A 25,958-nucleotide genomic window follows, 5' to 3' on the forward strand; every position below is an offset into this window, starting at 1 on the left:
TTTAATGTATGAAACTGAAGCTGAAGCTCCAATACTTTGGCCACCTACGCCAAGAACTGACTCGGTGGAAAAGACCCTGAGGCTGGGAAAGATTGAAGGCAGGAGGAGAAGGGGACAACAGAGGATGAGATAGTTGGAGGGCATCACCAACTCAACAGACATGAGTTTGAGCAAGCTCTGGGAGATGGTGAAGGACAGGGAAACCTGGTGTCCTGCAACTGGTGGGGTCCCAAAAAGTAGGACACGATTGAGCTACTGAACAAAAACCAAATGCATGTGTATACATTACAACCCTGCTGATCCATTCTGGGTTGAATCCCAGGAAATTTCTGTAAAAGATCAGAAAAAGCTATGTTTAAGAAAATTAATTACAGTGATGTTCATAATAGTGAAAACCTGAAGAAAACTAAACATTTACCAATTTATATTTATCCATTCCGGATAGAAATTGTTTTATATTTTCAAAGAATAAGAAAACCATATGGCAATTAAGAGGAATAAACTAACTTTGTACATCAAAATTAAAATCTTAATGTTGAATGAGAAGGAAATGTGAAGAAAAATATGTTCAACCTGTTACCAGTTATACAAATATGAAAACACATACACGAGATGTCGTCTATGAATGCATGAATAAAAGCTTAAAAACATAGGTTAGATGAATACCGAATCCATGAAAAGAAGTTACTTTGGATTGAGGATTACAAAATGGAACCGAAGGTGAGTACAGAAAAACACCCAATTCACTTGTAATATTTTAATTCTCATATTTTAAAACTATTTTAAGGAAACATGAGAAAATACTATTATTTGTCAATTCTGGGTGGCAGATATTCAAGGTTTTTAAAAACATTTTCCAAGTACTTCGTATTTTTATTTGTCAAATTTAAAACACTAGATGTCAATGTTTTATTGAGAAAGAAATTTCAAAAGTTGACTCAAAAAGACTGCAAATACCTGAATAGTTTAAAATCTATAGAAGGTCGCCCCAAACACCAGAGAATATCCACTGAAAAAGGCACCAAGCCCAACTGGTTCTATGGGTAAGTTTTCTATATTTCAGAAATAATGTCCTACGGAACCCTAACCCTGATACAAAACAGAACTAGTTCATTAGCACTCCAAATTCAGCAGTGCATTTTTAAAATACTTTTTTTTATTTACTTCTAACTGCACTAGGTCTTCATCGCAGCGTAGTTGCAAGCAGTGGCTACTTTCTAGCTGTGGTGTAAGGGGCTTCTCACGTCCCTGGCCTCTCTGGTTGCAGATCAACAGCTCTAGAGCTCGGACTCAGTAGTGGTGGTGCTTGAGGGGGAGGGTGGGTTGTAGTCGTCACATACGTGGAATTGTCCCAGAGCAGGGATCCAATCCAAGGAAGTCCCAGCAGTGTATTAAATGAAAGAAAAACGCATCCTCTTGCACGAGTGAGGTTTATAAAAAGAGAACATTTATGGTACACCATCAAGAAGGCAATTTTTGTAATATTACTAAAAAGTGAAATAAGGAAAAAAATCTTAATCTAAAGGCTCAAGACTGAACCTTCAACTGATGGAAAAGAAAAAAAAAATCGTTAAACTTGGTAACCATTCTATTATGGATTTTCTCGAATCCTTGCAAACTAGGAATAGAAGAGAACTTCTAAATATAAAGAAAGAAAACATTCTCCTTAGTCAAAAACAACAGAGGCTGCGTCTCCGCAGCGCTAGGCCATAAAATAAAATAAAATTTAACATTCGAAAGAGGGAAACAAACGTGAGCAGTTGCAGATTATCCAACTGTCTAATTAGCAATGGAAAGACACCCGCGGACCAGCCCTATACGGGAGGCTCCTCGCCGCCCCTGCTGTCCCGCCCCCAGGGCCAGGCCCGCGCCCTTGCACGTACGCATGCGCAACTTTGGCGCACGCGCGCCGGCGGAGGAGGAAAAGATGGCGGCGCCCAGCTTCCCCACGCCGCTGTACGGGCATGTGGGCCGCGGCGCCTTCAGCGACGTGTACGAGCCCGCGGAGGACACTTTTCTGCTGCTGGACGCACTCGAAGCGGCGGCGGGCGAGCTCACGGGGTGCGAGGAGGGCGAGGGTCCCCGCGGGAGAGGGCTCGGGAGTCCTGGAGAGGCGGCGGCGCAGGACCAAGGCCAGGACTGTCGCCGCCCTCCCCGCGAGGAGGCGGTGTCGGCCCACTTGGGGACAGCTGACACCAGAATAGTGTAACTGAGGATTTTGCCGTGGATGCACATAATCAGTGCGGCAGGGAGCTATCCGCTTTCTTCCCAAGGTGGTGTTTTGGTTTCAGGGGCTCTGTGTTTCGTCACCTTTTCAGGATGTAACATTTCCTATCAGCTGTTAATCTGAAGAGCCTAAAGAGTGGCGGTGTTATAACACGTTCAAAAACAAAACGTCCTGAGAACGCTGCGTCTCAATATTACCGTTTTTAGTAAATATCAGTGCCCCATGGCATTATTGAATCTACGCAGTACATAAAAGCATCCTCCAGCAATGGAAGGGCACAAAAAAGAAATGAAGTTGTAAAATACTGGACTAGGGGAGTATGTTTAAACCCCCTGGATAGCATACTCAGCTACCCAGCAAAAGCCTGGCCACGTGTGGCTACTGAGCACTTGAAATGTGACTAGCACTGAATTTTTAATTTAATTATAAAAAATTTAAAGTTACATGCAGCTAGCTGCCTATAGAATATACCCTAGCTCATAATAAGTATTAAAATTGATTTGTTGAAGCGCTTATATAGGTTTTAATTTAATATAAAAAGTGAATACTTCGTCATTTTTTAGATGAAAGCAATTTGGGTGGTTAGATTTAATTAATTTGGGCTTCCCGGGTAGCTCAGCTGGTAAAGAATCCACCTGCAGTGCAAGATACCCCTTGCTTCAATTCCTGGGTTGGGAAATCCCCACGGAGAAGGGATTGGTTACCCACTGCAGTATTCTTGGGCTTCCCTGGTGGTTTAAATGGTAAAGAATCCCCCTGTAAAGTGGGAGACCTGTATTCCATCCCTGGGTTGGGAAGATTCCCTAGAGGAGGGCATGGCAACCCACTCCAGTATTCTTGCCTGGAGAATTGCCATGGACAGAACAGCCTGGTGGGCTACAGTCCGTGGTGTCCCAAAGAGGGTCCACACAACTAAGCACACAGCACGCACAGATTTAGTTAGAGATCAAAAGTTGAAATGGGGTTTTTTTCAGGATGAAACAAACAGCTGTCAGGCTTAGAAGGTCCAAATTGTGTTTGTTTCTCTCTCTTGGTCAGATTTTTCCGTGTATAAATTGCCCCAACTCTTATTAAACCAATTTTTCATTGTAAGCATTGAAACTTTTGAATCTACTGGAATACAGAATGGAACAGTACTGTTTTTTGCTTTTTTTTAACAGTACTGTTTTATAACATGTCTTTTATTATCAAGATATCCCAGAAAGATTTTAAAGCACAAATTGCCTTGCTGTAAAAGGAACTGTTTTTATTTTAAAGTCTTGGGTATTTCTGGTCATGGAATTCTAATTATTTATGAGGCCATGCTAGTTATTTTCAAATAGAAGCCTCCTGGTAAGATTCAGCAGACCTTCCTACAGCACAGTAAAGGCTTGTCAGATGTACAGAGCAGTCCCAGAAGTTAGAAACCCCTAGAGTCTGTTGGTTTTGAATAGTTCATTTGGGAAGTTAGGTGCTAGAGTGCCCCTTAAATACCATCAAACCTATTTCTGGAATGGGGATAATTTGTACTTTTACTGTAAATACAAGATTATGTTGTTGTTGTTTAGTCACTAAGTCATATCCAACTCTGCAACCCCTGGTCTGTAGCCCGCCAGACTCCTCTGTCCGTGGGATTTCCCAGGCAAGAATCCTGGAGTGGATTGCCATTTTCTTCTCTAGGGGATCTTCGCAACCCAGGGATCAAACCCTCATCTCCTGCATTGGCAGGTGGATTCTTTACCACTGGATCATCAGGGACGCCCATATACAAGATGATAGGGAAGGATAAGTATGGTAGAATCAAGAATTTATGTATTTAATTGCATTCTTAAGAGTGTTATTAATATTCTAAGGTCAGATTACTTGGGTGTTTTCCCACTTCAGTGTAGTGATGTACAAATACGGAATTTCTCTGCTGCTTTCAGTCTATTATTAGTAGAAGAGGGTGGGGGGGGGAGCTTCTTGTCTTCCCCTGGGATATGCTGATGGATTCATGAGTTACTTCAAAATGAGAGAAAATGTCTTTTATAAATAAATATTGTAATAATACCTTTTTGTTTTTAGGAAACACCAAACTCGGAGCTCCTTCTGGGAAAAGCTGGTGTCTTCCATATTAATATTCCCAATCCTAAATTAACATTCCATTGTTTATGTAATGTTTTGTGAAAATTAAAAACTATCTATTATTTTGCAAACTTTAGTCACATACCCATAATTTCAACAGTTTTGAACAGTAAGTGAGCACTAAGTGATTGTTGGAAATTAGCTTATTTATAAATTTCTTTTATATTTCCATGTATTTGCAGGTGAGGGATGATTCTGGGAAATAGACATTAAAAGTAGCATGAGTTATTTTCCATGATGTGTATTTTAATACCACTGTGCTAATATTTATTTTATTTTGTTTTTTTAGAGTGGAAATATGCCTCGAGGTTGGCTCAGGGTCTGGAGTGGTGTCTGCATTCCTAGCCTCTGTGATCGGTCCTCAAGCTTTGTATATGTAAGTGTAAGTATACACATTCATCCACACCTTGGTCTAAGAGAGTCACTGTGACTATAACTGCTTGAATGAAACAGTTTTTGTTAAGTGGATAATATGTATCTGATAGTGTCTATTTTAAGTGTACTCAGGACTCTGATTACAAATTATGCCTCCCTAAAAGTGACAAATGCATGTTCAAAATTGTCCCATTATACTGCATAATTATAGAAGCCACATAATAATTTTAAGTCATCTCTAAATTTGAATCATTTTTAGATAAATAATTTATCAGAAGAAAATTGGAACATAATGTCTTTATAGAAGATTTGAGAATATAGAAAATATAAAGAAGAAAATAAAAATCACCCATAAATTTTACCACACGTGGCCCAACTGTTTCCTCTTTTTCTTTCTTCACTTCCTATATTTTTTATTTAATACTGTATGATGAGCATTTTCCCTTTAAATTTCATTTTTGGTAGCTGCATAGTATTTCTCCATTGGATTCATTTTTTTTTTTACCATTTATTTTTATTAGTTGGAGGCTAATTACTTTACAATATTGTAGTGGTTTTTGCCATACATTGACATGAATCAGCCATGGATTTACATGTGTTCCCCATCCCGATCCCCCCTCCCACCTCCCTCTCTACCCCATCCCTCTGGGTCTTCCCAGTGCACCAGCCCCGAGCACTTGTCTCATGCATCCAACCTGGGCTGGTGATCTGTTTCACCCTTGAGATTGGATCCATAATTTAATAAATTCCTTCAGATATGTTTGCATGTAGCTATATTCTACTCTTGGACTTTACATCAATATAACAAATTTTTTCATCAGCATGACAAATCTGAATTGTTTTTTTATTCACCATTAAAGTATTTCAATTTTTTTCTAAATCTACTTTATATATTCAAGGAGGAAGAAAGGACAAACTTTTTTACTTTTTTTCCTCTACATTCCTTAGGATTATATAACAATAATGTATCCTGCCTGAGGACAGTCTTTGGATTAAACCCTCTGGCTAATTCTGTTATCTTAAAACATAAATTATGGGAGTAGGTCTGGTCTTTACAAGGATGTATCCTGCCTGAGGACAATCTTTGGATTAAACCTACTGGCCAACTCTGTTATCTTAAGATGTAAATTATGGGAGTGGGTCTGATGAGGTCTTTGCAGCCTCCAGACATTCTTTGGATTCATTGGAGAGTATATAACTCCATTGCTAATACCAGCAAAGGGGTACTCTTTTGCCCCCTTCTGATGCCTATGTCAGAAGCTTTCTCTATCTCCATTATACTTTAATAAAACTTTATTACACACACACACAAAAAAAAGAAGTGGAACATTCTTTGAATTTTTATCAATAGACATAGGGTATAGTTTTTTCTTTTCTGTTTATAGGTGCACCGATGTCAACCCTGAGGCAGCAGCGTGTACCCTGGAGACGGCACGCTGTAACAAAGTCCACATTCAACCAGTAATTACAGATTTGGTAAGCTGTTACTCCTTGTCCAGAAGTGTAATAATTAATTTTCTTTTCAATTAGGTTAAGGTCAAGATGATTTATGTCAAGATGTGATTATTTCATTAACTTTTAATGAAATAAAAGTGATTAGTTCATTAACTTTTAACCCAGTGCAGTACAGTGCATTTCAGTCGTTCAGTCGTGTCCGACTCTTTTTTAACCCACTACAGAAAGTAAATTCTTAACTGACCAATTCAGCTCAGTTCAGTTGCTCAGGCATGTCTGACCTTTGTGACCCCATGGACTGCAGCACTCCAGGCCCCCCTGTCCACCACCAACTCCCGGAGTTTACTCAAATCCATGTCCATTGAGTCGGTGATGCCATCCAACCATCTCATGCTCTGTCATCCCCTTCTCCTCCCCCCTTCAGTCTTTCCCAGCATCAGGGTTTTTTCAGATGCGTCAGCTCTTTGCATCAGGTGGCCAAAGTATTGGAGTTTCAGCTTCAACATCAGTCCTTCCAATGAATATTCAAGACTGATTTCTTTTAGGATGGACTGGTTGGATCTCCTTGCAGTCCAAGGGACTCTCAAGAGTCTTCTCCAACATCACAGTTCAAAAGCCTCAATTCTCCGGACCTCAGCTTTCTTTATAGTCCAACTCTCACATCCATACATGACCACTGGAAAAACCAAAGCCTTGACTAGATAGACCTTTGTTGGCAAAGCAATGTCTCTGCCTTTTAATATGCTGTCTAGGTTGGTCATAACTTTTCTTCCAAGGAGTAAGTATCTTTTAATTTCATGGCTGCAGTCACCATCTGCAGTGATTTTGGAGCCCAAAAGTGATTTGGGGCTCTTAACTGATACAATCCACAATCCAAAGGAAACTTCTGTTGGCTTGTACAGATCAGGTGTCTTTCAGTCAGAAGTGAAGAGAAGCCATCAAACTGGCTTTAATAAAAGAGTGGGTGGCTTCAGGCACAGCTGGTTTCAGGAACTCAAATGATGCCACAGGCATCTTTTTCTTAGCTCTGAACTTCTTTCTAGTAGCTCTGTTCCTCTCCACTTTTTGGCTGCATGGTAGCAAGATGCTTGCATGTCCATGTCTTATTTCTCAGCACCGCCGCAGGGAAGGAAACACTTCTGTTTCTTCAGTTTCTCTAGCAGAAACCCCAGACTGAGTACCATTTGTATCAACTTTGGTCATATGCCCATCTCTCGGTCTGTTACTGTGACCCACGGGGACTGGATATGCACAAGATTGACTTGAGCCTGAGTGGTAGTCCCACTCCCGCAGCTGGGTTGAAATACACCCTACCCTTACCACTCTGATTGAGAAGGAGCGGAGGTAGAGTTTCCTCAGCGAAAGTCAAGGAGACGTCATCAGGAGAAAGGCAGAACGGGTCCAAGGCAGGTAAAAACAACAGGTGACAACTCCAGAACCATTATTTTAAGTTACACATCATACATTTTTCAATTCCAGTTTTTAGAATATTTTTGATTATATGAGTAAGATTTAGATAATTTTGAACCTTTTTTTACTTATAAATGTTAATGACTTTTTTAAAGCAAAAATCATAATAGTATGTACAAGGTGGGCCTAAGGCATATAAAATGCTTTTGTGCTGTTTGGCCTGTATTACTCTTATACTGATAAGGTTTTGAGGTTTTTCTTTTTTTTTTTAACTCACAAATGATTTAAGGAATCAAGCCAAAGAGCCAAGAAATTTTGTATCACTAGAAGTCATCAGTGCCATTATTAAAAATTAGACTATCAAGAAAGATACTCAGTTGATTTACATGAAGTCAGTATGGTGATTTTGCTTTTGAAATTTTTTAATATATCCATAATTAGTATTAAATATATGTTTTTTTGGTGTAACAATAAAACTTTAGAAATAGAAGAAATTCAGAGTGTCTGTTTTTGTTAACAGGTAAGGGACATTTTGAAAGTCACTAAACTAATACAATGATAAATCCAGAGTTTATGCCCAGATTGTCTGAATCAAAACCCAGAGGTCTCACAGCTTTTTGGAGGTGGAAGTCAGTTCTAAAGCTGTCAGAATCCATTCTGTCAATAGTGAAAGTTGGCCATGATACTCAGTGCTGACTTGTGGCAAAGAAAATAGGAAGGGGTAGGTATGAAGTGAAGTGAAAGTTGCTTAGTCATGTCTGACTCTTTGTGACCCCATGGACTGTACAGTCCATGGAATTCTCTAGGCCAGAATACTGGAGTGGGTTTCCCTTCTCTTCTCCAGGGGATCTTCCCAACCCAGGGATCGAACCCAGGTCTCCCACTTTGTAGGCAGATTCTTTACCAGCTGAGCCACAAGGGAAGCCCACTTTCAAAACTATATTTGCTTGTATTCAGAACACTAGACATAGATTATCAAAACTATCAAAACTATTGTTTTGGATAATTGAGTTTGTTTACAAAGTTTACAAAATTTGTATTTCCTTTTTAGTTTTAGAAGGAAGTCTTTTTCAAATATGTCTTATGCACTTCCTTACATTCTTAAATTGAACATAATTTTACCTTTTAGTGATTCAGGGTCATTAATATGAATATCAGTCATCATTCTGTACTGTATGTGATGATGACAAGGCTTATTAGATTCTAAGTTTTTATTTTCTGCAGTGATTCTGAGTTTTTATTTTCTCTCCTCTTTGCCTTTTCACTTGATTTCTGTTGTCATATTTCACTGCTACCCATAGATTGCACTTCCTTTCTCTTTTCACATGCTTTGTGCTAGAAATGTGTGGATGTGTGCTAAGTCAATTCAGTCGTGTCCAACCCTGCGACCCTGCGGACTGTAGCCTGCTAGGCTCCTCTGTCCATGGGATTCTCCAGACAAGAATACTGGAATGGGTGGCCATGCCCTCCCCCAGGAGATCTTCCCAACCCAGGGATCGAACCCATGTCTCCTGCATTGCAGGCGGATTCTTTTACTGCTGAGCCAGCAGGGAAGCCCTTGTGCTAGAATATCAAGCAATTAATTTAGTTAGATTTGTATTTAAACTAAGAGTTTAACAGTCCTGAATGAAAGACATTTTTCGTTTTGTTGTATAGAAAGTTGTATCAGTTCAAAGACTTAAAAGACGCCCAACAACTTATGTTTTTAATGTCTCTTCCCACTGTTTTTAGTTCTTTTTTCTTTGATATATAATTGTTTCAGCCAGTACTTTCACAAGTTACTAAAGAAGTAGAAAAGTACAGCCCCATCATCTGGTGTTTTTGTCATTAATACATGTTTTCTGTCATCTTACAAAACATTTCCTTTAGTTGTAGAAAATAAGTATTTAAGTTAGCAGCTATAAATTTAAAGTTTTGTACAAATCTATGTAGAATATATGAGAGCTTGTCTCCTTATTTTATCTTCTAAAAGTGAGCGCAGAGTGTAGCTATTGAAGCTATTGAAGAGCAGAGTGTTCATTTTGATAAATAGCTTATTTTCCTTTTTTTTAGGTGGAAGCTTTCATTTTTTTAATCTGAATCAAAATATAAAAATATTTATCTCCTTTTCTGTCTTAAATTTGGCCTCTAACACACTTTTGTCTAAAAATGTGGGAGAATATATTTAAAGATTGATTGATTGATTGATCCACCTATCCAACCATCTACTTATTTATTTATTTCTGGATCCAGCTTAAAATTCTGACTCTCTTGAACATTTTTTAGGTCAAAGGCTTGCTACCAAGATTGAAGGAAAAGGTCGATCTTCTTGTATTTAATCCTCCTTATGTAGTGACTCCACCTGAAGAGGTAAGACATACAACAAAATTGAATTACTTATATTTTCAGCTGTTTTCTATCTCAGATCAAATGTACTTCATTATATGACATCAGTCAGCTGCTAATAACAGACTGCTCTGATTTTACTCATGTGTGAAAGTGAAAGTCGCTCAGTCCTGTCTGACTGTTTGTGAGCCCATGGACTATATACAGTCCATGGAATTCTCCAGGCCAGAATACTGGAGTTGGTAGCCATTCCCTTCTCCAGGGGATCTTCCCAACCCAGGGACTGAACCCAGGTCTCCCGCACTGCAGGCGGATTCTTTACCAGCTGAGCAACAAGGGAAGCCCAAGAATACTAGAGTGGATAGCCTATCCCTTTTCCAGTGGATCTTCCCAACCCAGGAATCGAACCAGGATCTCCTGCATTGCAAGTGGATTCTTTACCAACTGAGCTATCAGGGAATCCTGATTTTACTCATAATTGTCAATTATTGAATACTGTTGGTAGACATAGGAAAGGAGTCTGAAATTAATGGAAATTCAACCTGTGATCTGTATCTAGTCTTTAAAATCCCATCCACATCAGGCCATGGTATTTAAATAGTATTTGTATGTATACCTTTATCATGAATAACAAGTTTGCAAAACAAAATACTTTAATCAGCCTTAAATTCACATAGGAATTATCTCTGAAAGTCTCAGGTTTGCTCCTTTCACAAGTATTTGGAAGTGGGGGAGGAGGAGAACCAATTCTCACTTCAGGTAGGAAAAGATACAACCTTGTAATACATGATTATAAAGTTTTCAGTAATGAAGAGGTAAACCATATTAGAAGTGTTAGGCACTCAGTCATGTCTGACTCTTTGTGACCCCGTGGACTGTAGCCCGCCAGACTCCTCTCTCCATGGAATGTCCCAGGCAAGAATACTGGAGTGGGTTGCTATTTTCTTCTCCAGGGGATCTTCCTGACAGTGATCAAACCCCTGTCTCCTGTGCATCTTGCACCACAAGTAGATTCTTTACCCTCTGTGCCACCAAGGAAGCCAGCCATATTAACCTCTTCCCAATTTAAAGAAAGAATGGCTCAACCAGACAAAAGTTTAATAATGGACTAAGGCCTGCTTTCCTTTGAATTATTATACCTATTTTATTCTTTGATTATCAGCAAGGCTGATAAATACTGCATTCCTCTCCACCACGATGGGAGAGGTCTGCACTGGTGCTGCCGCTCCTGCTGAGAAGCTGTTGCTCCCCTGACGTGAAATCATCTGAGAAGGAACGTCACTGTCATGAGGTGAGCAGCAGCTGAGGGAGATGCAGCTAATGAAACACACGCAGCTCAGGGAAGCCATGGAAATAAGTGTCAAGTAACAAAAACGGTCTAGTCCAGTCATCTCAGTCTTTGAGATGTCATTTAGGGAAATCATTAACAACAGAATGAAGTTGTAATTTACAAAGATATGTTTATTGCACCTTTATACATGATGGCAAATAATATGAGCCTAAATATGTAACAGAAAAGAAACAAGTAAACCATGGTTTATCAGGCCCACAAACTGCTGAGAAGCCTAGTGAATGAAGAGAAGATTCTGGGAACTTGCTGACACGATTAGGCTTCCTTTCTGCCACACTCCTACTACTAAGCTATGTGTGTAATTATACAAATAGTTGAGTGTGGGCAGTGTCTTGGGCTTTGTCACCGTTCCAACAGAGAAAGCTAGTGTCATCCATTAGCAGAGCAGTTAATAGGGTTAAAAGGCAGTGTAACAAAGATTTCATGGAGCTTAAAAACATGTTTTACAGTGTAAAACATTAGGAGACGAATTGAGAGACTATAGTCTCTGTCATGTCCTGAATCAGTGGTCTGGAAACCAAATGAAAACATTTTGGTTTATGAAGATGAATAAAATCATGAAGGTAAAAGTTAGGAAACTTAGAGATTAGATCCAGGAGATGTAACATACAAATACCAGGAGTTTGCACATATAAAAAGTTGTGTCTGTACTTACTATTCCATCCTTAAACGTGAGGTTAGATATTGTGGTTTGAACCGGTGACCTGTCAGGGATCAGGAGCAGGCAGTCAGCAGGCCACCAAAGGTGACCCTCCTCCCAAAGATGGGAACTCCTTTCTGTGGCCTGTGAGATTGTGGTTGGTGCCAGGCCATCCTCCTGAAGGGCCGTCTCCAGCGCAAGCAGACAGCTGGCTGAGCATCCCCGGAAGGCAGGTAGATAGGGTCCAGCGCCGAGGGCTCCTAGTCCACGCTAAACAAGGCCATCGCCATGCACGCTTTCCACGGAGCACTGCACCCTGTGAAACGTTCAGAGAGTGGGCGCCACAAGGCAAGGGAGGAAGCCAAGGAGGAGGAAGACATGAGCCCCACAAAAAGGGAGTGCTAGGAATGCTAGGAAAGAAGTCTCCAGGGGGACAGTCTGATTAGAACAGAGGAACTGATCAATTGCCTTCTGTGATTAACTGTGGGAAATTATACAGAGAAGCTTATGATATGTATAAGAATAATTTAAATTAAATACAAAAAAAATTAAGCAAATGGACATACTGAATGCCCAGCAATAGCTCAATAAGAAATGATACTTTTACACTGTAAAATATTATGTAGCCATTAAAAAGGAAATTTAACTATACCCGTTCACATGAAGAGATTTCTGTACAGTATTGTTGAGTGAGAAAAGCAAGATATAAGTAAGAATGTAGATACAATCCTATCTTTGTAGAACATGGACAAAAAAGAAAAATATGTGTGTGTGTGTGTGTGTGTGTAGAAGATGGGAGGGGAGCAGACGAGTAAAACTGTAAAAGGGGAAAAGGACAGTTTTTTAAAAGTGTATGAACGTACGTCTCTTTAATTATACATGAACATGGTTATAGGTATAAAGAAATTATTTATGCCTTGACAAATCTAGAGTGTGCAACTGTACATAGATAATTTAAACTGAAATATGGACAAAGACCATTAAAGGGATTAGGAAGAAAATAATTATATTAGAGTTTAAGTAGTTTTTCAGTGATTTCTTCAATATATTCTTTAGTTTTAGAAATGATATACAGTGGTAAGGCTCTAAAGATTTTTAATGCTATATAAACTCTCAAGGTTTTGTTTCTATAATAAGATTGTTATAGGAAAAAGTGCTTCCTTATGCCTTTATATAATAAATGGCTTCCCAACAAAGGACTGTGATACTCTGAGTAATCTAGAAGAGTGCCGGCTGCAGTGGGACGTAGTCAAACTTTGTTTCTGTGAAGTAGATCTTTTATAATACAAGTTCTCCCATCTAGTTTCTTCCTGATTGTTCTGTATTAAATAGAATAATTTAAATGTGTTGATGGTAACAGCTGTTATTAAGCCACATTATTACATGCAGGGCACTGTTCTCAAACTTTAAATATACTTCCTCATTTATTCCTAATGGACAAAAAGACTTTTTTTTTAATCATTTTCCTAACTGTGTACAGATAAAAGTGTTACTTTCCTAATTTTACAGATAAGAAAGGAAACTAATTCATCAAGATTAGAGACGAGGTTACACATGCTAGGAAATGGTGGGGCTCAGATTCAACTTTACCACCACCTCCTCATCAGCCGTAAAATACGAAATACATACCTGTTTGGTCAGCAAAGCTTTCAAAAAGATTCCGTTGTCTTTTGTGTGTGTGTAGCTTAGAGCAGTCTTTCTCATTGGGTGCAGGTCGGGAGTCACGGGATACAGGCGGCTTGGGCTGGTGGGAGAAGCGGTCGTGAAGTCATCGACAGATTCTTACCACTGGCTCCAGATCTCCTCTCACCAAGAGGATTGTTCTATTTAGTCACCATTAAAGAAAACAATCCAGGTAATACAGACCATTTTATCTTTTAACCATTACCTTAGCTGAAATCAAGGTTAATTGTGTCAAAGACTGTAATTAAGGAACCCAGAATGTTAATGAATGTTGTCGCTGACAACTGCTAATACAGACATAGCATTCATGTTGAAAGAGAAGAGAGGTTTTTAAGAGGTAGATTTTTCCGATTTTAAAGAATATTGTCTTTTTGAGGGGGTTTCCCCTGATTTTTTTAAATTAATACTCAAATACAGAGCCTGTAATTTCTTCTTCTACACCTCACCTTCAGTACTGTGAATTTTATTTTCTAGTCTTTGTCATTGGCAGTTCTGCTGTATATTCTTTAGTTCATCTGAAGTTTTATCATGAAAGCTATCCCCTGATATTGATTTTTATATCCTGGCTTTAAGATTAGTTGGTAACTAAATTGACTGTAATCTTTCTTCTCTTTTCTGTACATCTCAGGTTTGATTTTTATGTGATACGTTATGTTCTCAGACCCTCAGATCACATCATAATTTCTAGTGTTGTTGGTTTGGTTGGGGAGGGTGTTGTGTGTGTGTGGTTTTGTTAGGTTTTTTTTTTTTTTTTTGGTAACTCCAGTTTCCTGCTTTTGTCTTTGAGGTGTTAAATATTAACAAAGGGAAGGTTTTACTTTTTTCAATATTCCTGAAAAAAATAAGCTACTTCGTTTACTGCCACTTTTCAACGTCAGCGTATGATTCGCCCATACCCTTGTTGGCATTTTTCATCCAGAAGGAGGAACACGGGGCAGAGATTAGAGCCAGGCAACTAAACATGAATCATTTTTTGTAATGCCCAGTATAACTCATGTTTCTGTTGAGTCCAGAGCAGGTCACCACTGCAGTGCAGTCATTCTCTCGACTAGAATTCTCAGCAACACCCTGAACACAGGGTGCGTTCATCTGTCTGAAGTCCAAATTCACCTTAATAGAAATCACGTGGTGTACACTGTTTTCTCGTAGAATTTGTAGTCTGTTTATCATCTTACTAAACTGTTTAGTGATCATGCACACTTCACCAAATGATTTAATTGGATTTTTTTCTTTTGTTTTAATTTTCATTTTAGAAGAAATTTTGAAAATAATGAAGACCAAAGGTCTACAAGGGACCACTGCGCTTTCCAGGCGAGCAGGCCAGGAAATCCTGTCGGTCCTGAAGTTCAGCAGGCCCTGATCTACGCTGTGTGCTACGTAAAGCAGAATGCTTCTGGCATATGTGAAACTGAAAGTTTTTTCTTTGTTAACAAGTATAATTGCCAGAAATTTGTTACGTAGACAAAGGCAGGCAAGTGGGGCATTTCCTTTTACCCAGCAGTCAGGCCTACAGGAATATTTGCACAAATGCAAGTAAATATACATATATATTGAATTTCACATATGTATTATATGTAGAGAATATATAACGAAGAATTATACTTAATTATATGTGAAGAGGATGTTCACTTCAGCGTTACTCATAATGGCAGAACAATGAAGTTAAATGTCCATCAGCAAAGGGATTGGTAAAATAGAGTACAGTATTTTCATGTTACTAAACATCTCCAGCCATTAAACATGAGTCACGTCTGTATATACTCAACCAGAAGGGTTCGTTATAGGCTACTGATCAGTGAAAAAAAGCAAGTTGTAAAATAGTGTTAACCTATGTGTATATTTTTTAAAAACTAATAACCAAGAAGGTTTGTGTTTTATGTGTATATGAGAAATTCTCCAAAGGCACAGGTGGGAATAGAGGAACCTTCATTCTTTTGTGCTGGCGTTTGTACAGTGATAATCTGTTCTATAATGAAACAGCTTTTTATATAAAAGTTTTTCAAGTTCACCTTCCCATGCTTATTGTCTCCATTCTCTTCTATCGTTTAGAGCAGCTTCTGCCTCCATCCTTCTCCCTGGTCACATTTCTCCCACTGTTTATCCTCTATCATATATTTCTATTTTCTTCTTAGATATTGCAAACTGCTCTTATTTTTTTTCCTTAGATCAGGGAGAGTTGTATGTAAATAAACTCAACACTCAGATTAATCACGTATTTTAGAGCCTAGGGCAACCCACTCCAGTATTCTTGCCTGGAGAATCCCAGGGACGGCGGAGCCTGGCGGGCTGTCATCTAAGGGGTCTCACGGAGTTGGACATGACTGAAGCGACTTAGCAGCAGCAGCAAGAGCCTAGGGGTCCTTGGTGGACCAGTGTGGTTCAGAATCTGCCTTCCAGCGCAGGGGATGCAGGTTCGATCTCTGGTCAGGAAATTAAAGGTCCCACATGTCATGGGGCAGCTAAGCCCGTGCACTGCAGCAAAAGAAGCCCGCACGCCACGACGCGAGAAGCCTGCACGCCACGACGCAAGAAGCCTGCAGGCCACGACGCGAGAAGCCCGCGTGCCGCAAAGAGCGGCCGGCATGCCTGCCCACGAGCTGCGCCAGAGACCCAGTGCAGCCAACATGTAAATAATAGATAAAGAGGGTTTTTTTTTTTTTTTAAAGAGTCCTCATGTATCTTTCAAGAAATGTCAACTTACCTTAACTAAGTTTAGGAACCTCTTCTGTAACCCCCCCACCCCCATTTAAAATACGCAGTTGCCCCTCGAACAACATGGGTTTGAACTGTTCAGGTCCCCGTGCTCTTGCATGATCTGTTCCAGTAAAGACACCGCAGTGCTTCACACTCCGTGGTTGGTTGAATCCGTGGAGGCCATGGAGGGGCTGGCTGTAAAGTTACACATGGATCTTTGATGTGCAGAGGGTATCAGTGCCCTAACCCCTGGGTGGTTCAATGGTCAACTGTATTTATGAAAGTCAGTTAGCAGGCCTGTAGACCAGAGTGAAAGGAATCTAGAATTTATTTTTAATTTGGTTACATTCAGAATCACCTGAGGAAGTTTAAGATTATATAATCTTAAACCCCACCATCAACCCATGGAATACTCTGCTTACCAGACCTGAACACTTTTTTTTTTTAAACTGTACTACTTGGGACTTCCCTGGCATTCCAGGGGCTAAGACTCCATGCTCCCATTGCATGTGGCCCGGGTTCAATCCAGTCAGGGAACTGAGATCAGATGTGCTACACAGTGCGGTTGAAAAAAAAAACCAGAAAATACTTCTCAACATTCTTTGAGGCAGCCTAACTTTACAACTGTTATTTAAATAGCATTCTCACTGAATTCCTTAGCGTGCATGCTCAGTCGTGTCCGACTCTTGTGACCCCAGTGACTAGCCCACCGGCCCCTCTGTCCATGGGGTTTTCCAGAGAAGAATGCTGGAGTGGGTTTCCATTTCCTGCTCCACAGATTCTTCCTGACCCAGGGGTCAAACCCATGTCTCCTACGTCTCCTGTATTGGCAGGTGGATTCTTGACCGCTGAGCCACCTGGGAAACACCTTAGTCCTTAGGACAATCCACAGAAAGAAAAATCATCCTCCTTTGATGTTCAAAAAGGTTAAATAGCTTGCTCAAAGAGACACAGTCATAATGGGTGAAAACAGTATGGCAACATTTCAGACACAAGTCGGACTCTAAAATGGCATTTCCTCTGCTTATGCTACTTTGAGCAGCAAAAATATAATTAGTATTTACTTAAATCTGATATCCGTACGTAAATTTCCATTCCCAGAAATAGTGTCATCTGAATAATATCTTATCATAAATGACCTATTGTATCCCAGGAGGGAAAAAAAAAGTAACCTTAGAAATTTATTGTGGGCTTTCAATCATAGTTTTAGGGAATAAAGTCTTGAATTTTTTTTTCAAATAATGTTTGAAACACTTTTAAAAATTTATTTTTTAATTGAAGGATAATTGCTTTACAGAATTTTGTTGTTTTCTGTCAAACATCAACATGAATCAGCCATAGGTATACGTATGTCCCCTTCCTCTTGAAACACTTTTAAAGTAATATGGAAGACATCTATCAACATAGGTGACTAAACATAGAAATACTATGTAAAAGACACCAAAGATTTCACATGTATGGCTGTTACTGACTGAATTGTTCTTCCATCCACCCCAACACTCACCCACCTCCACCACCACCAAATTCATATGTTGAAGCCCTATCCCTTATACCTCAAAATGATTATATTCAGAAATATATAGAGAGGTAGTTATATAGAGAGGTAACCTTTAGAGAGGTAGTTAAATAAAATGAGGCTATCAGGATAGGCCCTGATCCAATCTGACTTGTGTCTTCCCATGAAAAGGAGAAAAGATAGCCGGGATGCTTGCACACAGAAGAAAGGCCATGTAAGGACTCAATGAGAAGGTGGCCACCTACAAGCCAAGGAAAAAATGCCCGAGCAGAAACCAACCTGCTGATGACTTGATCTTGGATTTCCAGAACAGTGAGGAAATAAATGCTCTCAAAGCACTTCAGCCTGTGTTATTTTGTCATGTCAACCCTAGCAAGCTAATAGCTAAAGACAGAATTGCCCACATTCTGCAAATAGTTAAAGTGGAAAAACAAAAAATAGAATTGGTCTCCCAAGGAACACAGATACTGGAATTGTTATATAGAATGTTAGAAATGTTTAAAGAATTAACATAATCAAAAAGAAAACCACACAAACAGATCTGTTTGGAATAAACAAATTTATGGCAGCTTTTAAAAAGGAGGAATAGAATTCCTGACATGAGAACCACTAAGGAGAGCGTAAAAAAGTAGCTTAACAAGAGAATTAATGAAATTCACAAAATGCAGCTCAGAGGGACAAAAGAGAAAGTATGAAGGAAAAAAGAATAATTTTGGAGGATAGAATGAAAAGGTCTAGCAAAACAATTCCAAAAAGAATGTAAGAGACAGGCTATCTGGAAAGGTAATGGCTAATGTTTTTCCAGAACTGATATTTTAGAAAGAAGATGAAAAAAGCAGATGAAATCCACACCTATTAATAGATACATAGTAATGATATGCAAAATATCAAAGGCAAAGAGATCTTAAGAGGCAATCAGCAGAGGTTGGCAAACTAACTAAAGTTTTAGGGCACATCCTCACCCGTTCACTTCCGCATTGCCTGTGATTGCTCTGGCCTTCAGTGCAGTGTTGAGTAACTGCAACAGAGATTGCAGAAGCCATAGGGCCCACGGACCACAAAGTGTTTACTATGTTCCTTTAATATGTTTGCCAAAACCGCTGCCATGAAGGAACTCTAATTAGAACAACAGAGTTCTCGAACATGAACATGTAAGCCAGAAGCCAATGGAGTAAGATCTTCACAATGTGGAGAGGAATGGTCCACCTACTGTGTTCCCAGCAAAACTCCCGACAAATGAGGTTTTAAAAAGGAATGTTTACAGGTAAAAATGAAGGAGTTTACTAAAATGCGATCTATAGTAAAGGAACTCCTAAAAATATATTTCAGGAAAAAGGAAAAAACTAACAGTTACTATAGTGTAGTTTAAGTGGCTTGAAAGTTGAAATAAATACTGAACAGTTGCTTGTAAATTAGAGCACTTTGATTAGAATGAAAGTGTTCTAAATTCTTTGCAACGTTCAGAAGGTAAGTTCAGTTCAGTTGCTCAGTCGTGTCCGACTCTTTGCGATCCCATGGACTGCTGCAGGCCAGGCCTCCCTGTCCATCACCAACTCCCACAGTTTACTCAAACTCATGTCTATTGAGTCAGTGACGCCACCCAGCCATCTCATCCTCTGTCGTCCCCTTCTCCTCCCGCCTTCAATCTTTCCCAGCATCAGGGTCTTTTCTAATGAGTCAGTTCTTCTCATCAGGTGGCCAAAGTATTGGAGTTTCAGCTTCAGTCCTTCCAATGAATATTCAGGACTGATTTCCTTCAGGATGGACTGGTTGGATCTCCTTGCTGTCCAAGGGACTCTCAAGAGTCTTCTCCAACACCACAGTTCAAAAGCATCAATTCTGCGCTCAGCTTTCTTTATAGTCCAACTCTCACATCCGTACATGACTACTGGAAAAACCATAGCTTTGACTAGACAGACCTTTGTTGGCAAAGTAATGTCTCTGCTTTTTAATATGCTGTCTAGGTTGTTCATAAATTTTCTTTCAAGGAGCAAGCATCTTTTAATTTCATGGCTGCAGTCACCATCTGCAGTGATTTTGGAGCCCCAAAAAATAAAAGTCTGTCACTGTTTCCATTGTTTCCCCATCTATTTGCCATGAAGTGATGGGACCAGATGCCATGATCTTAGTTTTCTGAATGTTGAGTTTTAAGCCAACTTTTTCACTCTCCTCTTTCACTTTCATCGAGGCTCTTTAGTTCTTCACTTTTTGCCATAAGTGTGATGTCATCTGCATATCTGAGGTTATTGGTAAAGACAGTACTTAATATGTCTGTGTGGTAAGTTGAGTAATAGCCCCCAAAGATATCCATGTTCTAATCCCTAGAACTCTGTAAATATTACTTTATACGGCAAAAGGGACTTGGCAGAAGCAACTAAGAATTCTGAGATGGGAAGATGATCCTGGATTTTCCAGGTTGCCTCTCAGTGTAATCACAAGTGTATTATAAGAGGCAGAGGGAGATTTTACTACAAAAGAGGGGAAGGTATTATGACAACACTGCTGTCTTTGAAGATGGAATAAGGGACTGTCAGCCAAGGAGTGCCAGGGACGAGCCCTGGAATCTAGAAAAGGAAAGGAAATGATTCTCCCCTAGAGCCTTTGAAGGGCTTGAAGCCCTGCTGTCACCTTGATTTTGGTCCAGAAAACCCCATTTCAGACTTGTGGCCAACAGAACTGCAAGCAAATAAATTCCTGCTGTTCTCAGCCACTGAGGCTGTGGTGATTTGTTCCAGCAGCCTTGGGAGACTGATACATTATGGTCAAAGTTCAAGGGTAACTACCAAAATAATAGAAACAGGAGAGGAAACAGCAAATTATAAAACAAAAGCCTCAATTAATGCTCTAAGACATCACCTTTTGGTCTTTCTGAGCTCTCAGTAATGCCTTTAACTTCATTTTAGGCCCTGAATTTGATTTTTGCATAAGGCAGCAAAGTGAAAACAATTGAGGCTGAGTCTCACTGTCATTCTGACAGATCTTTAAACTCCAAGTACATTGGCTTAACTCATCGGCATAGGCAACAGAACTGGCAAGAGGACCTCACGATTTAAGTGAAGAGTGGGAAAGGAGTGTGAAGTACAGTCACCAGAGAGACTGGTTTCCATCCTACAGGCCTTGGCGGTGGGTCCTACAGAAACACTCCTGCAAATGGGCCCTTACAACGTTTGGGGTGTGGACTATCGCATGAAGACCCATTGGCTCCAGTAAGCCAGACTAATGGAGGTTCCGCAGGGATACTGCAGGACCCAGCACTGCCCAGAAGTGTAGAAGGATTGGCATGTTTACCCTACTTGAAAGCTAACAGGTTAATCTGACACAGTTTCACTGTTGGCAGACGAAGGCAGGCTTTCTGGATCAGAGACAAAGAAGTTCATTACTCAGCATAGCATCATCAACATATTTTCATCGGCTTCCCTGTGCCCCTGAGCCCCATGGGAGCACCATGGAGCCCCAGACGGGTACCTGCATACACAGTGGGTTGCATTATAGGAGAGAAAGCCTGGACCTGGGAAACCTCAATTCTTCACCACGGGCATCAAGCATGCCTTCCCTTTGCTGTGGAGACACGCTATGTTTATCAGACTGGAGGATAAGAGTACCAATTCTTTAGTTGAAAAATGTCTTCTCTCTGCTTTGAGAGACAATCTCCCTCTTTGTATAGTGACCACAGGATGGTCACTATACAAGTATTCTTTAAGAGGTAATCCAGAACAGAGGGAAGTTAGTGCCTTGATTTTAAGATATGAAGAAACCCAAGAGACCCACGAAGAATTGTCCTCCAACACGAGTCTTCAGTCAAGTAGGGGAGATAAGGGACGAGGAGCAGTGACCGTGTGTCCACAGGGCCTTCTGCGGAGACACCGCAGTGACTGACAGCTCCTGTGATAAGAGTCTCAGAGCCTGGGTCTTCTGAGAGGTGGTTTCCCTGCCTGACCGCCCCAACAGGGTGATGGTGCAGATTCTGGTGAAAGGTTTGGTCCTCCAGGCCCAATCCTACTCAAGTCACCACAACTTGGGCTATGCTAACCAGCTGGTTTCAAATAGGTGACAACTGGGAAAATGTAACCGTTTATCATTGCCAGAATTCCAAATACATCAGTGAGACACCTGAAGTTTGGTGGTACCACCAGAGGCTTCTGTTACAGCTTTGGAGTGCTATTCATGTTGTGTTGATCTCGTTCAAGGGCTGGCAGAGCACAGCCCACAGGCCACATCTGGCCCACTACGTGCTTTGGTAAATAAAGTGTTATTGGACCACAGCTCTTCGTTCATTTGATGCTGTGATACACTGGCAGAGTTGAACAGCTGCCCATAAAACATAAAATACTTACTACCTGATCCTTGGGCTTCCAAGGTGGCTCAGATGGAATCTGCCCACAATGAGGGAGACCTAGTTTCGATCCCTGGGTCGGGAAGATCCTCTGGAGGACCTTACTGTCTCAGATCACTCACTCTAGAGGAATCCAGATGCTATGTTTGCTGGAGAACTCAACCCCTTGAAGACACCCAGGTGGTGAGGGGCCACAGGCTCTGACCCATGGCCATGTAAGTGAATCATTTGGAAGAATATTCTCCAACTTCAATCAAGCCTTCAGATCATAACTACAGCCACAACCAACATTGCAACCTCAATTTCATGACAGACCCAAAGTAGAACCACCCAGTTAGACCAGCCTCAAATTCCTGACCCATAAAGAAAGTGTGTCAGGAAATAAATGTTTTTTAAAATGGAAGGCTTGGGATGATTTGCCACATAGTAACAATCAATAAAACCATGAAACAGTTCTACTCAGTGATGAGCTTCTTAACTTGTAACATGCACATTGTCGTCAGATGTTGGTTGTATCTTCCATGGAATGAATATTCAAGAGGTTCATTCACCATCGTTAATTGAATTTTAAAAATTTTTAATAAATTTTGGCACTGATTTAACTAATTTCTTTTGATGTGTCTAATAACACAGATATAAAAACTGACATTTAACTACAAAGTTCTGCTAATGGGCTTCCCACGTGGCACTAGTGGTAAAGAACTCGCCTGCCAAAGTGAAAGCTGTGGGTTCGATCACTGGTTTGGGAAGATCCCCTGGAGAAGGAAATGGCAACCCACTCCAGTATTCTCGTCTAGAAAATCCCATGGACAGAGGAGCCTGGCGAGCTATAGTCCACAGGGTCACAAAGAGTCAGACACGACTGAAGCAACTTAACGCACACTCTGCTAATGAAACACATCAATTATGATTGTTTTGCTTTTCATGTGTGAAGTTAAAATTGGAATAGAAAATAAAATATTTGAGAAAAATCACTTGATTTAAAATGAAGTCATGTTTCACAGAGTGACATGTAAAGGCACTTTTTGCAGAAGCTTAAAGTCGTTGTCTTTGAGCAATCACCTTGAAATAATTAAATTCAAATTCACTTCTGCTTCATAGCTTTCTTAAGTTAGAAAGAACATACAACACTGTGTTCCACCCAAATCTGTATGTGCACTGTCTCCACTGTGCAGATTTTAAAGTACGTCCACAAATCCTTTGACACTCCTCCCTTCAAAACATTGAGCCTACTTTTCAACCTCTTGGGTGTAATCTGGACTTAGTGATTCACTTCTGAGGATCAGAGTATGCAGAGAGAAAAACAGTAACCTCAACAAAGTAGAAATAACAACCACAATGAAGTCTATGAAGAAATTTATTTTCACTATAAAATAAAAATGAAGGCCAAAATGCTTCCTATATTTTTTAAACAAAGTCAAATTATCAGTCATATTTAAAACTATGAAATGAAACAGTACCACATATCAGTACTTGTGGGAAATGGTTCAACTAATAGAGAGAACCACATCTCTCAAACATATCTACTAGAAAATAAAAAAATATTGAAAGTCAATGAAAAACTTACGTTACAAAAATAAATAAACCATTTTAAGTATAAAGAAATAATAGAAAAAAGTAATGAAGGTTGAGCAAGAAGAATGAGAAATAAGGTACAAATAAATACTAGGGATGAAAAGATCATACTTAAAAATAGTGTATAGATACTAGAATTCGTAAGAAAGTATCACAACTTTTTGCCAGTCCACTTGAAAACAGATGAAATGAATAAGTTCTTAAGAAAATAAAATTAACTTGTGAACAAAAAAAGAACATCTTAAAGAGTCTATGACTGTTAAAGAAAGTGAGTTAGTGTAGTATCTGTCCATTCTATTTTACAAAATAAAATCAGCCTTTCTTCGTGGCTCAGATGGTAAAGAAGCTGCCTGCAATGCAGGATACCTGAGTTTGATCCCTGGGTCGAGAAAATTCCCTGGAGAAGGGAATGGCTACCTACTCCAGTATTCTTGCCTGGAGAATTCCCATGGGCAGAGGAGCCTGGTGGACTATATAGTCCATAGGGTCACAAAGAGTTGGACACGACTGAACTGACAAACACACAGGTGATTCTACAAATGAGTTTTACCAAACGTTCAAGAATCCTAACTTAGTTTTTTATATGAATTAGTATATCATTGATATACTAGTCGATCAGTGATACCAAAACCAAACAGAAATAATATAAGAAAATTTTAGGTTAATCTCACTTGTGAATATATAGTACAAGAAAGATTATCATAGGGTGGTTTGTGAACAAAGATTCAAACTTCAAAAAAATATCTTTAAAATCCACAAACATGTTATTAATAATAGTATAGATCATGACCAAGTAGGGTTTATACCAAGCATGCCAGGATAGTTCAACATTAGAAAATCTATTTAGGTAATCACCACAAGGATAATCGAAAGGAAAAAAGAAAACCTTGCCATTTAATTAGACGTAGAAAAAGCATTTACTTAAACTCACCATCCTTTCAGGCTTTAAGAAAACAAGATGTGAGATTCTATAGAACTTTTCTAAGAACTATTGTCAAGCAGATTATGATAAAACTTGAGTTATGTAGCCATGTAAGGGTTTTAAATTAAGAGAAGTGCTATCCAAAAAAAAAAAAAAAAATCTAACTACTTAATTGTAATCTTGTGACAACTGAAAACTCATTTCTAGTAACACATGTCAAAATGTATATTCTTTTGTTGACAGAAAATGTAACCTCTACATACCTGTGTGGGCCAAGTTTTTTAAAAAAACATACTTCAATCAACAGATGGCAGGCAATTGAAAGCAGAAACAAGACATGAGAATCCAGCTGTCTTCCATCAAGTCAGAATTAAAGAAATCTACAAAATTATAAACAATGTTGCTTTCCCCCAAACATTTTATTTTGGAAAATATAAATGTTTGTCATAAAAAATAAGCCAGTTCTGTAGGAACAGGTGATAAGACTTCTTACTGTCATTTAAAATAAATTAATATGTTTTAAAGAAAATATATTCTTTTCACTTTGTCAGAGCTGTCAGTTCTTATTAGGGAAGAATTCGGGCTTCCCTGGTGGCCCAGCGCTAAAGAATTCGCCTGCAATGCAGGAACCACAGAGGATGGGATTCGATCCCTGGGTTGGGAAGATTCCCTGGAGGAGGGCATGGCAACCCACTCCAGTAACTCTTGCCTGGAGAATCCCATGGACAGAGGTGCCTGGCAGTCTACAGTCCATGGGGTCGCAAAGGTTCGGACACAACTGAAGTCACTGAGCACAGCACACACAGGTTTTGACTACAAACGGTTCTGTTTAACTTCTCTCTTTTCTGGCAATCACTAGCATCCAAGCAACAGGGCCTTTGGAAGACCGGGCCCAAGCAATACAGCAGTTTCTTCAACATTCCTAGCACCATGACTTGACTGGCTCACCTGGAAGATAAAGTGACCTGCTATTTGTAACAGATGCTCTAACACCAAATCTAAAGCTAAGAAACATTTTTAACTCTCTAAAACTTTCAACAAAAAGCTGTCTGTGTGGGTCTGTCAAACTTGTATGGTAACTTGCTGCCAACCTTTCACTTACCATTTGTCAGAAAAGAATTTCCCAAACAAATTTTAGGTAAGTGTGTACCACTTCACATATTTGAATAAAATCAAGTTTAAACAAATGTAAATAAGATAATTTCCAGGGGCATACTATAAACACATTTTTATAAACAGAAATTGCTACATCATTCTTTTAAACATATCTAATAGAACCTAAATACTATAGCAATTTGATTTCCACCATTATCAATAAGATACAAGAAAGTTCAACTGACAGACATTTA

The 25,958-nt window shown here is 39.6% G+C and overlaps 1 protein-coding gene across 5 annotated transcripts; it reads left to right on the top strand.

Annotated features, from left to right (window-relative positions):
• The first annotated feature begins 1,909 nt into the window (after positions 1–1,909).
• Positions 1,910–25,138, top strand: N6AMT1 (N-6 adenine-specific DNA methyltransferase 1). 5 transcript variants are annotated; one of them, XR_011483489.1, is made up of 6 exons: positions 1,910–2,061; positions 4,620–4,706; positions 6,091–6,181; positions 9,836–9,919; positions 11,058–11,186; positions 13,600–13,741. XR_011483489.1 is itself a non-coding variant. In XM_070455117.1 (6 exons), exons 1-6 carry the CDS (start codon positions 1,928–1,930, stop codon positions 24,948–24,950), a joined length of 636 nt encoding a protein of 211 aa, XP_070311218.1. In that variant the 5' UTR covers positions 1,910–1,927; the 3' UTR covers positions 24,951–25,138. The 5 variants fall into 5 exon arrangements, 4 of the variants coding, with proteins under 4 accessions (XP_070311218.1, XP_020759239.2, XP_070311220.1 ...); XM_070455117.1 differs by lacking the exon at positions 11,058–11,186 and adding an exon at positions 24,853–25,138; XM_020903580.2 differs by lacking the exon at positions 11,058–11,186 and adding an exon at positions 14,823–15,577.
• The last annotated feature ends 820 nt before the right edge of the window (positions 25,139–25,958 follow it).

Source organism: Odocoileus virginianus, chromosome 25 (genome assembly GCF_023699985.2).
Source record: "Odocoileus virginianus isolate 20LAN1187 ecotype Illinois chromosome 25, Ovbor_1.2, whole genome shotgun sequence".
NCBI lineage: Eukaryota > Metazoa > Chordata > Mammalia > Artiodactyla > Cervidae > Odocoileus > Odocoileus virginianus.

Excerpts from the sequence above, each read along its gene's own strand:
- N6AMT1 (XM_020903580.2), top strand. The coding sequence starts at position 1,928 with ATGGCGGCGCCCAGCTTCCCCACGCCGCTGTACGGGCATGTGGGCCGC. Across the intron at positions 6,182-9,835 it reads AACCAGTAATTACAGATTTG|GTCAAAGGCTTGCTACCAAG; the intron begins GTAAGCTGTTAC and ends AACATTTTTTAG. Across the intron at positions 13,742-14,822 it reads CATTAAAGAAAACAATCCAG|AAGAAATTTTGAAAATAATG; the intron begins GTAATACAGACC and ends TTTTCATTTTAG.